This window comes from Falco cherrug, chromosome 4 (assembly GCF_023634085.1).
Source record: "Falco cherrug isolate bFalChe1 chromosome 4, bFalChe1.pri, whole genome shotgun sequence".
Lineage (NCBI taxonomy): Eukaryota > Metazoa > Chordata > Aves > Falconiformes > Falconidae > Falco > Falco cherrug.
This window is the reverse complement of record NC_073700.1, coordinates 95,497,309-95,510,870: the sequence shown is the minus strand read 5'-3', so window position 1 is coordinate 95,510,870 and position 13,562 is coordinate 95,497,309. Positions and strand designations below refer to the sequence as shown.

Sequence of the window (13,562 nt, the reverse complement as noted above, 5' to 3'; positions counted from 1 at the left end):
AAGCTCTTGTTCTGATACCTCACAATACAGTGAGCTTAACAGGGACTGGAAGGAAAACTGAATAATTAGGGGTCAACCATTAATTTTATTAAGATCAAAGAAATGCCTGTTATCAAGCAGACAGAGCTTTTTGAGGTTAATCTGTTTGGAAATGGGCTGCCACTTACTTTCTACAGTGCAGTGCTATTATAATTACATAATAACGTTGATGAAGTGCCACCAATGGGAGGAAGGAGGTCAAATAACTGTACAACTACCTGCACAAAATCCATTCAGCACATTTTGCTATTAGCATTTCCAGCCAAATTATTCTCCTAGCTCTGCTTTGGAACTAGTCAGCTGGATGCTGATACTTAGCAATTACAACCCTGCAACACACATTATAAAGGTAAATATGTCCCATTCAAATAAAAAAGACATTCTTGGGCAGAATTATATCCCTGCTGACTAATTGCCTTTGTCAGTTAAATAAAACTATTTGCCTGCTGCCTTCCTTCTTCAATCGCAGCTTGAAAACATAGATGATAAAGTGGTGTGTCCCAACAATGTGAAATATCTTGAAGTACCAAGATAATGCCTGTAACAGAGAGGCACTGTATTTTAAACAATTTCGTATTAAACAAGAAGCAAGAATTCCAGTCCACAGATGTGGCTGCAAAATAAAGATCTAGCACAAACATACAGAGACTCTCTTTTTACATTGTGATGTATGATTGAAGAGGACCTTGCTGCCTCATTGAGTCAACCTTCAGCAAATGCTCAAATAAAAGGCAAAGCAAGGACCACCTTCCTATTAGAAGGTAATTGTGGAAGCTGGTGCAGCATAACAATTAAGAGTCATCTCAACTACTATTCCTCTTCTAACTACAGGCCAGGGGATATGATCACTCTTCTGGAAGACTCCAATGAAGACTGGTGGAAGGTATGTGCTAATTATTTTATATCTGTTTTCTTTCTAAAGGGAAAAATATGTTATTTTCAATACTGAATTTGTATTAAAGCTACTAGCGTTAACGATCTTCTATCAATCTGTTTTCTCCACAGGGGAAAATCAATGACAGAACTGGATTTTTTCCTGCTAACTTTGTTCAGAGAGTGCAACACAATGAGAAGATTTACAGGTGTATCAGGACGTTCATCGGCTGCAAGGAACAGGGACAGATAACTCTGAAAGAGAACCAGGTAAGTTCCCTTGTGTTGGATCCCCACCATCCCCACCATCCAGCAGTCTGACTGGAGGGAAAGTTGTGCAAGATGAACACAGGCAGATGCTGTACCCTGCAGTTTTACTTCAAGATCTATTATTTGCGCAGTAACAATGTCTAGTAGCCAGTTAAGAGCAGCATTGGCCTTGTGCAAACACACGCTCCCTAACCTACCCTAAATTTTCAGTCTGATAGACAGTCATGAAGATATTTCACATATTACTCACTCTCCTACTGACTTCAGAGGGACAGCCTGAGGAACACACAGTCTTAGAGGCAGACCTTGTGTACCCCAAAAATGATCTGGTTTTCTTTTATTAGAGCTAATGTAATAAAAAAAACCATGTAAGTGCTAATAATCCTTGGGTATACACAGCATGGCACAGCAATACAGTAACCAGAATAGATTTGAACTGCTCCTGTGCACATAGTCCATTGGCAGCCCTGAAGTTGCTAGAAAGAGAGAAAGTGCTTAAACTATTTTTTAACCAACACCTCCTTTGATTGTTTATATATGTGCACACAGAAGGAATAAATATTACCAAAGCAAAATGAGAGATTTTGCTGCCTTTGTGCTCCACAATAAGCAATACACAAAGGGCAAAGCTTGGGAAAATGGTAGTGTGGGAATATGGCAGGCCAGCATGAAGGAATGGTCAAGGTCTGAGTGCCTTCCCATCAGCGGGCATACCAGACCCTTTCTGTTAGTGTAGCTGCTGCTGCAAACAGTGAAGGCTCAGCTTCTTGTCCCATTTCTCACAAAACCAGTTTCTAAATGGGCAGGTCTGGCAGCCTCATCTAAGGATGAGGTTTTCCTGTTGTCCCTGTTTCATAATAGGCTCACAAGAGAGCTCGTAGTCAGGGGCACGTCATCATCTCTGGTAGGGCAGGAGGCAAAGAAAGGGATGAATCTGTCCTGTCGGTCTATTGCTTCCTGGGTTTTTGCAAATTTATCAGCTCTGTCTCAAACCCACACAAATGCTAAGGCTGAACGTGAATGCTGTCAGGTCCTCAGTCCACGTGGGAGAGGCTTCACAGGAAGAAAGAAATAAATATTTGCTGTAAAGCAAAGGGCAGAGATCAGGCAGAACACACAAATGCAGAGACATGAGAGGGAAGGAGTGGAGCCAACAGATCCCACCCCCAAACAAGGGACATTCAAGTAGCTTCAAGGCTGATTTGAGTAATTTCCAGACAGGACATGGACACTCATCTGCTTCCCACTGTCCCTCTATACAGGGTTTGAGCCCTCCACCAAATAGAGAGCTTTGCAGGGGCTGTCTGTGCCTCAGTTTCCCTTTGCACTGAAACATGGTTTTGTGGTGGATTTGGCAGTGCTAGGTTAACAGTTGGACTTGATAATGTTAAAGGTCCTTTCCAACCTAAATGGTTCTGATTCTATGAACCTATAACAGCCCCCCCGTGAGAGCCTGCAGCGTGCACAAGGGCCAACGTGTCACAGCAGCATGGGGACAGGAGCACAGGGGCTCCCGAACATAGCCTGTGCAATGTGTGTACACATCCCTGAACGGCTGCCTGAATGGCAACATTATTTTTTTTTTTAAACCAGAACAATATTCTTATTCTGGAAAACATTTTGTTACTGGGAATTTTTTACTTTAAAAAAATCATTTTATATTTCCAAAGTCAAACTTCCTTTCTTCTTTCTTCAGCCATTGCTGTCCTTATTTTCCATCCTTTACTTCCCTGTTTTCCGCATGAAGCAGAGAGAGGGGTGCAATAGGGAAGGCATAAAAAAAAAAAAAAAAAAAAAAAAAGTGTCATCTGGATGGGACTTCTGGAAAAAGTTTGGCAGAATTCTTTTTTGTTGTTGTGCTATCTGGAGATTTCTGTGGGATGTAACCAGCCATTTCAGCTGTCTCTGAGCACAGTGTCCGGAGTGCTGCCAGTGCAATGTGTGTACTATCTGCAAAGCACTGGTTTGCTCCAGATTAGCGAGAAGGGGATTTTTATTTATTAGCAAGAAGGTAGCTTTATTCATTGCTATCAATTCCTGTCAAGGCCCACTTTAGCTAGAAAAACTCATTAGATGGTCTAATAAATTCTTGTGAGTATAGTATGGCAAATTGTTTCAATTTTATAATGTTCATTCACCCAGTCAGATTCTGTAGGATCTAACGAGAGTCCAGAAATAAAAAAAGGCAAGGATGATATACCAACAGAAAAACTTATCCAGTGACAGTAATATGAATTTTCATTATATTGCTTGATACCATCCATGGTTTATAGAGCAGGTCTCTATCCCCTTTGTGCCTTACATGAATGTTCCCAGGTAGAGAGTCTATTCTTGTAAGGCAAAAGGCAATGTATTCACATCAACAAATCCACATGTCTACCTTAAGAAAAGCCATTTCAGGAAGACAGACATTTTCGAAGTTTGAAGCACAGTGGGCGAGGCTTTCTCTGGAATCACTTGGCATTTTCATGCCCTGGGAAACATTCTGAGCTCCAGCTTCACGCAAACCTTTCTGGCAAAGCCAACCCTCAAGAAGAGGACCGAGGGGAAACCAACACAATGTGCTCACCCATCTCGAGCAATGTGCACCAGCTAGTCTTCACAAAGGATCCCTTGAAAATTTCATTATGAAACACAAAACCCAGCCTGAGGGGAGAAAAAGTGTACTGCCTTAGAGACATCAGCATCTTGGAGTTCGGGGTTCACTGACAGATTTGTGGGTCCTGAAAGATGACTGGGCACCACAGGGCTCAACCAGGAATCTGTGGGAGGGAGGCAGACATAGCCTCTGACATCAATAAAGCAAGATTATTAACAGGGAGACCAAAACCAGCCAAATTCTGTGGCTTTCCACTCTTTTAAGCTGACACACAACACTACCTGCATAATTTCCAACTCTGATTGATTGTACTATAGCTTGGATATATATAACGTTTCCTTCAGCCTGTAACTTCTGCTCTAGCCTACCTGAATTCATTACCATACATTACACAAATTCTTTGCATGACTACAGGCTCTGATGTGACCTCTTTTCACAAAGAAAGAGTCACCATATCTAATATATAATCAATGTTTAGAAAAACATCTCTTAAAATGCCTCTAATGATTTTGGTCATCCTTATTTTTAAAAGAAGTCATAATACTGTATTGTTTGAATGTCTTTTTACTCTAACATCCTAGTTAAATGAAGGAAATAACCACTTAAAAAAAAAACAAAACACAAACTACTTTTCACATCCTTCGCTGGCTGCCTCTCACACTAATACAAACCACTTTAGAGTTGGGCTTTTTGTGATTAAATTACAAAATTGATTTTAAATTGCACAAGACATCTTGTGCAATAGCAATGACCCCAAACCGTGACATTTGTAACAAGACTGGCAATCAGAAACTCTGCCTCAGACAGATGTGGACCGTGAGTTTACTAAAAGGTCAGTGCAGCAGTTCCATTTCACGACGGATGCATTTCATAAATGTCACTGATGTAAACTAGCCCTGTTACCAAAACCACCTTCGAGCTTCTGCAGCGACTGCAAATAGGCCACTGCTGTTGTGATGGCTACAACCTCTGAACCAGAGCTGTCAGCCCTGCTGTCCCCTTGGCACCACAGCTCAGGGGACAACTCTCCTACCCCAACACCCAGCCACACAAATTTCAAGAGTGACTTTTAGGCATGTGTACATTAGCAGCTATGTGCAGATATGATCCAGCCACTCCAGGAGAGCCTGAGAATAGGCTTAAACATATCCACAAGGCTAGGCTCAATAAAGCAGGATTGCAGCCCAGATCTCCAGCCCCAGTGGATCCACCTGTCTCAGATCATCTTCTGATAAGTCTAGATGCTTTGTTTCTACTTGGCTTTTCACTTCACAGCCTAGGAATTACTTTATGTCCCCATATTTTTCGTCCTGGGATGCTCTAAAAGAAGCTGAACTTCTAAGAGCATGACTCAGCTACCTTTGAAAATCATTTCCATCACTGTGACTTACGCATTCAGACTCACTCACTTAAAACACAAACCATGCACAGAAAGTAATGTTGCAGTTTTTCATGTGCTCCCCAATTATAACTGCTGCGCTTCACAACTAGGCTTAAGGGGAAAAGGCTCTTATTCCAGCTGTCTCTGATTTTTATTGACATCAGTCTTGCTGGACAGGGATGGGTGTCCCCATTCATTCAGAGATACTGAGTGGCACACAAGTTTTCAAGAGTCCAAAACATGGGCACAGCTAGTTCAGTCCAGGTCATCTTTAAAACCCGAAAGAAGTGCCATAAGTAAAACTAGCTGGTGTTCTCAGTCCAAAAGCTAATGAAACAGCTGATATAAAACCTGTCATCATCATTTGCACTATGGCTGAATGGGTATGAAAACTGAACTACTTACCATTTCCATCCACAAAATTCATGTAGGCAAGAACTTCGTGCACAGACAGCAGCAGATGTAAAAACTCAGTGTCCCTGTGCTGTCATTCTTACAAACAGAAGACCTGAGCTTTCAGACCTCTTGACCTGGAACTGTCTGCAGGCTTCAGGGCAGCTCTTGAAGCTGTACTGTCCTCATAATCAAATTCCTGCTTCATCAAAACTAGTCTGTGGCCGACAGATGGGTTAAATATATGGGAGAGAGAAGATAAGCAAAAGACAGCTGCAGAAAATTAGAGCAAGTTCAAAATTACTCCTGGACAAAGAGAATTTGCCACTTGAGCCCAAATTCAAAACACAGGACTTAGAAGAACAGGAGAATATTAATGACCGTGCAGCTTAAAGGATCATTTCCTAATTGCTCTTCTTCCCCATCTGCTCAGGGCTGAATGACAGAAAATCCTCAGGGCAGATGTTGACAAGTTCAGACAACAGTCATAATACGAGCGCTTGCTTGTTTCATTTTGGAGACTTTTTCTAAACAAAATTAAATGAAAGAATGGGGAAGGGACTTTATAATAGTAGATCCCACTTTCCACTAGTTCTGAAGATCACTTGACTGAGAAATAGCCTGAGGTGTGGTTCCTTACCCTGTGGCTTACTCCACTACTAACCTCTTGAGCCAGGGCACAGGGAAAAAAAGCAACTGTTTGTCTCCATTTGTGTTGCTACCAATCATTGGAGTGGCTGCTTGGTGGCTCACTTACCTTGTCAGGCCAACCACCTTGCCCTGAAATCACGCCAGCATGAGTAGCTGCCATTTTAAGCAGTTTCCAATTGGATACAGAAAACTGTGATCGCCTGAAGGTAGCTGTGGCACCTTGTGCCTTCACAGTCACTGTGTCTGCTGTCTGCCACCAAGGCTAGTCCCCAGCAACAGCCGATTCATCAGATGAAGTCCAAAACTCTGGATACTACCATGCACTTCTCTGGGGTTACTCCGGATTTACACCGACCTAAGAAAGACAAGAGCCAAAATCTAAGGCTACAACTTGTGGCAGCACTCACCGAAGGGGATAAGGACAGGAGTGGCCAAAGATGGTGTTGTGTTCCCAGTTTTCTGAAACCACAAGGTCTGGAGCAGCTTCAGGGCTTTGCCAAGCTCCAGCAGCTGCCACAGCCCCAGGAGACCTCCCGAGTTGCACAGGATTAGGAAAATGTAGCATATTGTGGCTAGGCTTGCTCTGCCCCCAACGCAGAAAAAAAGGAAGGAAAGGAGTGGGAGAAAACTCTGCTGTCTGGGAATGACACATGCAAAGCTTAGGGTATTAGCGTGAAAGAATCTCAGCTGGAATTTGGGTGAATTCAGATCCATCGAGTGAGAGTTCTTACAGAAAGGCCTCATACTCCTCATGCCCAGTGAACATCTAAAGTCACTGCTGTAGCGGAGCACTCCCACTGATATCAAGGAACACACAAACCAGCTGCAGAACAAAAAAAACCCAACCAAAAACTCGAAAAAAGACCAAATGAACCATCCTTTTTCACTCCAAAAAATAAAGAAAACCAGTATTCAGAATACCTAGTAGTTTTCTTTTGTCCACAAATCATTCTGCTGACAGTACAAGACATCAGGAAAAAGCACTCTATTCCCACAATATGTTCTGCGTGGCACCAGAGGTTAAGCAAGAAATTCAGCATGGCTAGTGAGCAGTGCAGAGCTGCTGTAGGTCCCTTCTGGAGATCTGACAGTTTGCGGGATTCTTTGGCCTATGCAAAAAGCTAAAGGTGTTGCAGACATCTTTATTTAGTAGGAAAATGCAGTGATGGAGTCAGGCATTAATTTTACCCAGCCAGCTCTAGTTATGGAGAAGCTGCTAATGCTCATTTTCCCCTCACAGCAGCAGAGATCAACTGAGAAGGGGCATCTCTCAACCAGGATGCTCTTTCCCACTCTTTGATACTGTGCCATGCTTAGCCATCCTCAGTCTCATGCTTCTTTGCAAGTTTTCTCTCTTATAATTGAAATTTTCATAGCCTTTCTTAGAGACACAGACCAACATCTAGCAGCAGTCAGAAATATCTTTCTGTGTACACATGCTTTAAACTTCTCTGTTTCCTATGCAGAGGGAGCAGCTGCTGTGCTAAGGATTCATGACACAAATGAGTTTGACTGTTTTGCAACAGAATCTAAACTAAATGGCATCAATTCCATGCCTCTTCCACACTTTCCATGTTATTTAGCCCAAACAACAATACATTAATTTTTTTAATTGCTTGTCAGCTCTGTTGGTGTGCTCAGTAATTCTGCCCCAGGGGTACAATCCAGTGTTAAGTAGGTAGCTAAAGTAATAAAATTAATGAGTCTGCTTTTAAAACTTTTGTTTGTAGGTACAGATGCACCTGACCATTGCCAAATACTGGAGGTGGCAAATATGAAGCAGCTTCACCGCTTTTTTATGACCTTTTATTTCTCTCTTGCAGCACCAGTGTTGCTAGTAAATTTTATGTATGTAGCAACAGGACAAGCTGGCCCAGAATTCAGAAGCAGTATTTAGGTGTCACCATGCCATTCATAACAGTCATGCTGAAATGGATTTAGCCAGGAACAGTTTAGAGCCATTTTTGTTCATTTCATACCTTCTGAATTATTGTAATTAAATGCTGTAAATGTCTATCAGACAGAGCCTTTGTGAGTGTTTAGTCCAGACAGAGAGCTTTAAAGACCTGGCACTGACATCGTGGGGAATCAGCGAGTTGGTCTCAATAGGACCATCAGTTTTCTGGCTATTTTTTAACCTTGTTTGATTAGTAGGAAATACATAGTTCTTTGGCACAGATGTATGAAAACAGTTCTTTATTTTCTGTGTCTCTGTACTCAAGTGCCCAGTCTAAAATACCTGTGCCACTAGGCTTTCAAACGGCTTGGTTACCAGCAGCATCCCAGGAAGGGCCCCAAAATGGAAATAACTGAGATCACAAAGGTCTTCAGGAAATGCAAACCTGTACCACAATGTAATATTTGTGCTATTCTGAAGACCATATGGTTTCACTGTGAGTGCCTCCATTTGGAGTGTTATGCAAACATGCTTGCAGAGCTGGATTCAGATCACACACTTTGGTACGCAAAACAGGTGCGAGGGCTGAGTAAATAACATAACTCACCGCTCACCTGAGAAGTGCATGGGCTCCTTAAACACGCAGAAGAGAATACACCTGCGTTCATATCAGCTGCTATCAGTGACCCACCTTGGCATCATGATTGCTTTTCACCACCACCAGCTAGTTCATAATCTGAAATACCCGTTCCTCTCATACACAGACAATTAAATCACAGTCATTACAGTAGGTTGAGGTCACATTTCAAGTTTCAAAACCTTTGATCCACCACAAAGTTCTTAATGATTTTAACATCTCCCACATACCTGTGGCACTTCAGGGAGGCGGGGGAAAGGTAACTCTCTAAATATATAAGTTTAAGTTTCTTATCAAAGCAGTGAGAGTCTAAAAGGGATTGTTCTACTTAAAGAAGTAACTAGCAGGATGTTTAATCCATCTAATAAATAGCCTGGAATAATTTGTCGCTTTGATCATGGCAAAGAGTTTATTATTTCCATACCTTCTTTGCATTCAGATTTGTGTGACTTCTGAAAAGGAACACGATGGCTTTATCAAAGTATACAGCGGGAAGAAGAAAGGCTTTGTCCCCATAGACATCTTAGAAAACATCTGATTCCAACAGCCCGCTTGCTGCAGTAGGAGCCCTCTGTTGGCAATGCCCGCCTGCCTCATCTCACACTGTGTCAACCCAGACGGGCTGTCTTGCAGATGTTCAGGGAAATAGTGAGAAAACTGCAACTACAAGAAGAAAAAGACATTTAGACTGCCACAGCAACACTACGAAATAAGAAAAGCAGAATGTTTGAAAGACAATATAGTCAGAAACCACTAGGGAAATGAGAGGTCCTTGGATACTAAAAGGAATAAGGTAAGGAAAAAGAAAGAAGTCTGGGCTGATTTCTGGTGCAAGATGGGTGTTACAGCCCTGATGGAGACAGACAGCTTGTTCTGAAGGACTAAACTCACGTCCTGTTCTTGTGTCTTAGAAAACTGTTGGACTGCTTTCTTGTTTGAAGTGCGTATTTAGGGGGGAGGGGGGAAAAATACCATTCAAACTGTCCTCGTACTACAGTCCAATGCTTGTAGTAAAGTGTGGCTGTGGTTCTGCAGTTTAGTCCCCAGTATCAACCGATCAGTTTAAGCGTTTAGTCTCATAACAAAGCAGTTCGGAGACACCACGTGAACGTCAGTTCAAGAAATGCACTGTGCCCTGGAAATTGGCAGCTTTCTCTTTCTGTGCAATCTTCCCATAGGAAAGAGTAGCAAACCTGTGTGTCCTTTGTTTTCTCGGTATGCGAACAAAAGCTCTCAGCGTATGTTGGGTGTGATGGCTGCCCTCATAGCTCACAAAAATAGCTGGTCCTCTGATTCACAAGCCTGCCTGGAACTGTCCCTCTTTTTCCTGCACCTTTATCTGGTGATACAGAAAATGGGTGAAATGCTGGGAGAGAGCCACAGGCTTAAAGCGTTTTATATTTTTCTGTGTTTATTGCACTTAAAAGATTTTATATATTAATCCTATTTATAAAAAAAGTAAAATGGTTATCTAACCCCCAGAAGACAGAAAATGCTAGGAAAGGACAGACTGCACATAGAAGTGAAGTCTGTAATTATCAAAATCCAGAACTCGTGACAGAAAGGCACCGAGTGTCTTAGCATTGTGTTCACACACCAAAGGCGTCTTCGTCATTTGCTAGATAGAAGTGTTGCAGATTCAGCAGTGACTACATTGGCATGAATTCCTCCTTGGCATAAACCACCGTGAGCATCCCATAAACCTTCTCCATCCTAGTGAGACTGAGCAGACAGCTCTGGGTTGTCCATGTAAGCCTCCATCTTCAGACATGTTTTGGGCATATGAACCTTTTATCACCTGGAGAACAGTCTGTGGGACCCACGGATCTTGACCAAATCATACAAGTCAGCCAGAGCCAGTACTGTTGTAGAAGAGGGGCCTTAATGAAGTTTAAAGACTGGGAACCTAATTTCCAAGTATTTAATTGGATGTAATGGCACGAAATACACTTAAACATCTTAGTTTGTATTATGACATAGAGATTAAATCCTACCCCAAAGCTTCCTGCTGAGTTCATGCCTTATTTGACCAGCTTGAGACTGAATGCCAGTCTTTAACTGCGATTAACCCCAAATTAATTAATGTCCTGAATCCCGATGCTGCAGGAATAAATGCACATGCAGCAAGGCTAGCACAGGTCTTTGGAAAGCTGACATTAATTCTAAAAAGAAGCTACCGGTCCTGCTTCCATGTACTGAGGCAGATCTAATTTTTGTTGCACCGCCCAGTTCTCAATAGTTTCCTGATCTTACTCGAAGCCTTACGAAATCCAGTGCGACTTTACACACGGCCAGAAGTTCCCGGAGCAGATCAGTCTTCAGCCACTTAGACCCATTTTACAGCTCTTACATATCACTTAATTGCAGGGGTGTCAACTGCTGAAACATGGTCCTTCGTAACATAAGAAGTCTATACCAACTATTAATATCCTCCTGGCTGATCAAAAGTATCCAATTTCATATCTTCTATGGGAATATCAGCAACTTATAATTTTTTTTTTTTTCAGTTCAAACAATGAACATTTGCTCAGCTCATTTTCTTAGTAACCAATAAACTCAGTGAGAGGACAGACAATTCTGATAAGCCTTAAAGATCAAGAAGAAAAGCAGTAGAGATGTATTAATCCACTCTGATTTATAGGATTATTTTTTTAATATATATTCAGCTGTTCAAAAGAAAAACTCAAGTGTTTGTTAGAATCAAAATATTTGCTACTTTTGATCAGGCCTGTCAAGTGGACGAAGGAAATCTGTATTAATGTGCTATTGTTTACATGATTGTATCATACTGTGATTCCCTATTTCAGTCTTCTATAATTTCAATTTGTCCCTACAATGTGCATCATGCTATTCAAAGAACTATATGAATATTACCTACAACTCACAATGGCCTTTAATTAATGTCAGTTTGATTCCTTTTGATACTGAGCAATAAAATAAAATGACTGAGTAAAAACAAGACAGACCTTATGTGGACTGTATTACATCTGAGAAAGCATTGCTTCTGAACCAAAGCTTTCATGGTTATCTTTTCTTTGTGGGTTTTTCTTGTGTTTTTACTGGGCTTTTGCTGCCATTTGATATGTAGATGTAACATGCCTAATTTAGCAAGAAGCACAATACGTGAGTCTTACTTTAAGCATGTGATTCGTTGGCTATTTGCATGCTTAAAGCTGAAGCACCTTGCTGAATTAAGGTCATTTTCCTTACATTTATTTTGGATGCCTTACTCTGAATCCAGATGAATATCCTGACATTTTTTTCCTAACATATGCAGATCGCAATAGATACTGCATTAGCAGGCAGTTAGAAGTCAGACAGAAGATGGAATGGACTTTATCCAACATATGCTCAGAAAAACTGAATTTTAGGAGATAAATACTGTTCAGATTTAATTTAATATTCTGCTTAATAAAGGCTATGCGATGGATGGAAGGAGAATAGAAGCGTATGTTTCTTGGGTTCTTTGCATCAGACTACATCATTTTCAGTTATCCACCTACAAGAACATTCACTAAATCCATCAGCAACAGATGTTACTGAGCATTTTCATTTAAAATCTACAGCACTTGCATTTGCCACATTTAGCAAACCATTTCTAAAGTAGTAGTTCCGCAATATACGTAGCATGTATAGGTTCGGAGTGAAGTTTTGTGGTGGGGCCATCCTGAACATTTGTTTCTGGCAGATCAGAATGTATTTTAAGCCATTCAACATCCCATCACAGCGTAGAACTAGCTACAGAACCTTTTTGTAAGTGCTAAGTACAGTTAATCAACATGAGTTGAGGATGAGCTGCCTGAATCACGATCTCCTCCCATCTGTAAATAATACAGTATCTCGCTTTATTATCATCTTTCTCTACACTTGGCCGTTTTGGCTCAGTGACTTCCTTCAGAGACAGATCATGCAGTGCACGTTCAGCTGTGGGCTCACTGCCCCCAGGGAACTGAGACACTTATTCCTACGAACACTGTGTATCTTTAGTATTGCTTACAGGCCTTTTTTTTTTTTTTTTTTTTTTTTTAATTATTTGTTGAGATTCAGTTGACTAAATATAGCTGTGGCATCAGAGCAACCTGCACATTGGAGGTCTGTAAGAACCACGACCTTCTGAAGCAGACTCCAGAGACTATGTAGACTGTCTAAAATGGAACTAGACAGATGTTTCTGGAAAATGAACCCAGCTCACTTATTTTAAATCTGTGCAGACAAGTCTCAAATTATATCTTTCCTTCCCCAAAGGGCACTGAATAAAGGCAGCAAGCCGTATCAATCTTATCCCATTTACATCCACTGTAAGAAGAACCCTTGAATGACACAGAGACTGAAGTTCAGCTTTATCTTGGAAAAGGCTAGTCAACGTTATCGTTCTCCCAAATGATGTAATTTGTCTGATCTAACTGTAAATGTCTACAACTAACCTAGTAAATTGATTTGCTTTCACCCCTTCCCAGAAAACAGAGTAACATGGACTTCAGTACTATGGTTCATCTGACCGGCTGAAGACTTCTGCTTTTGCACAAGCTAGATTGTGCCCTGCAATCACCACTTTGTGCCTATCAGCAACCGAGGGAGCATTGGATAACCAGGTCAGGTGTAGAGCTCCACAGACATAACATCAGGGCAGAAGAATTCTTAGCCTTAACTTCTGGATGTGCAGCTGTAACATATATATCTCTGTCACAGATACGTTACACGTGTCTTGTACTTTTTACAGTGTCTCTGAAGTTACTAGTCATGGTTATTAGTAATGAGAAAAAAAAAGGTGCATTTTTCCACCTTTTCTTTCTATAGAATTTCCTTTACCATCTGGAGGATA

General features: G+C 41.3%; 1 protein-coding gene across 3 annotated transcripts in view; it reads left to right on the top strand.

Annotated features, from left to right (window-relative positions):
• STAC (SH3 and cysteine rich domain) overlaps positions 1–12,165 on the top strand; it is a 74,807-nt gene extending 62,642 nt beyond the window's left edge. For all 3 annotated transcript variants that reach the window (XM_005442451.3, XM_027810005.2, XM_027810006.2), the window contains exons 9-11: positions 871–922; positions 1,045–1,182; positions 9,180–12,165. In XM_005442451.3, coding sequence (XP_005442508.2) covers positions 871–922; positions 1,045–1,182; positions 9,180–9,278 — 289 coding nt within the window. In that variant the 3' untranslated portion in view covers positions 9,279–12,165. The remainder of the gene's footprint in view (positions 1–870; positions 923–1,044; positions 1,183–9,179) is intronic.
• Positions 12,166–13,562: the final 1,397 nt, after the last annotated feature.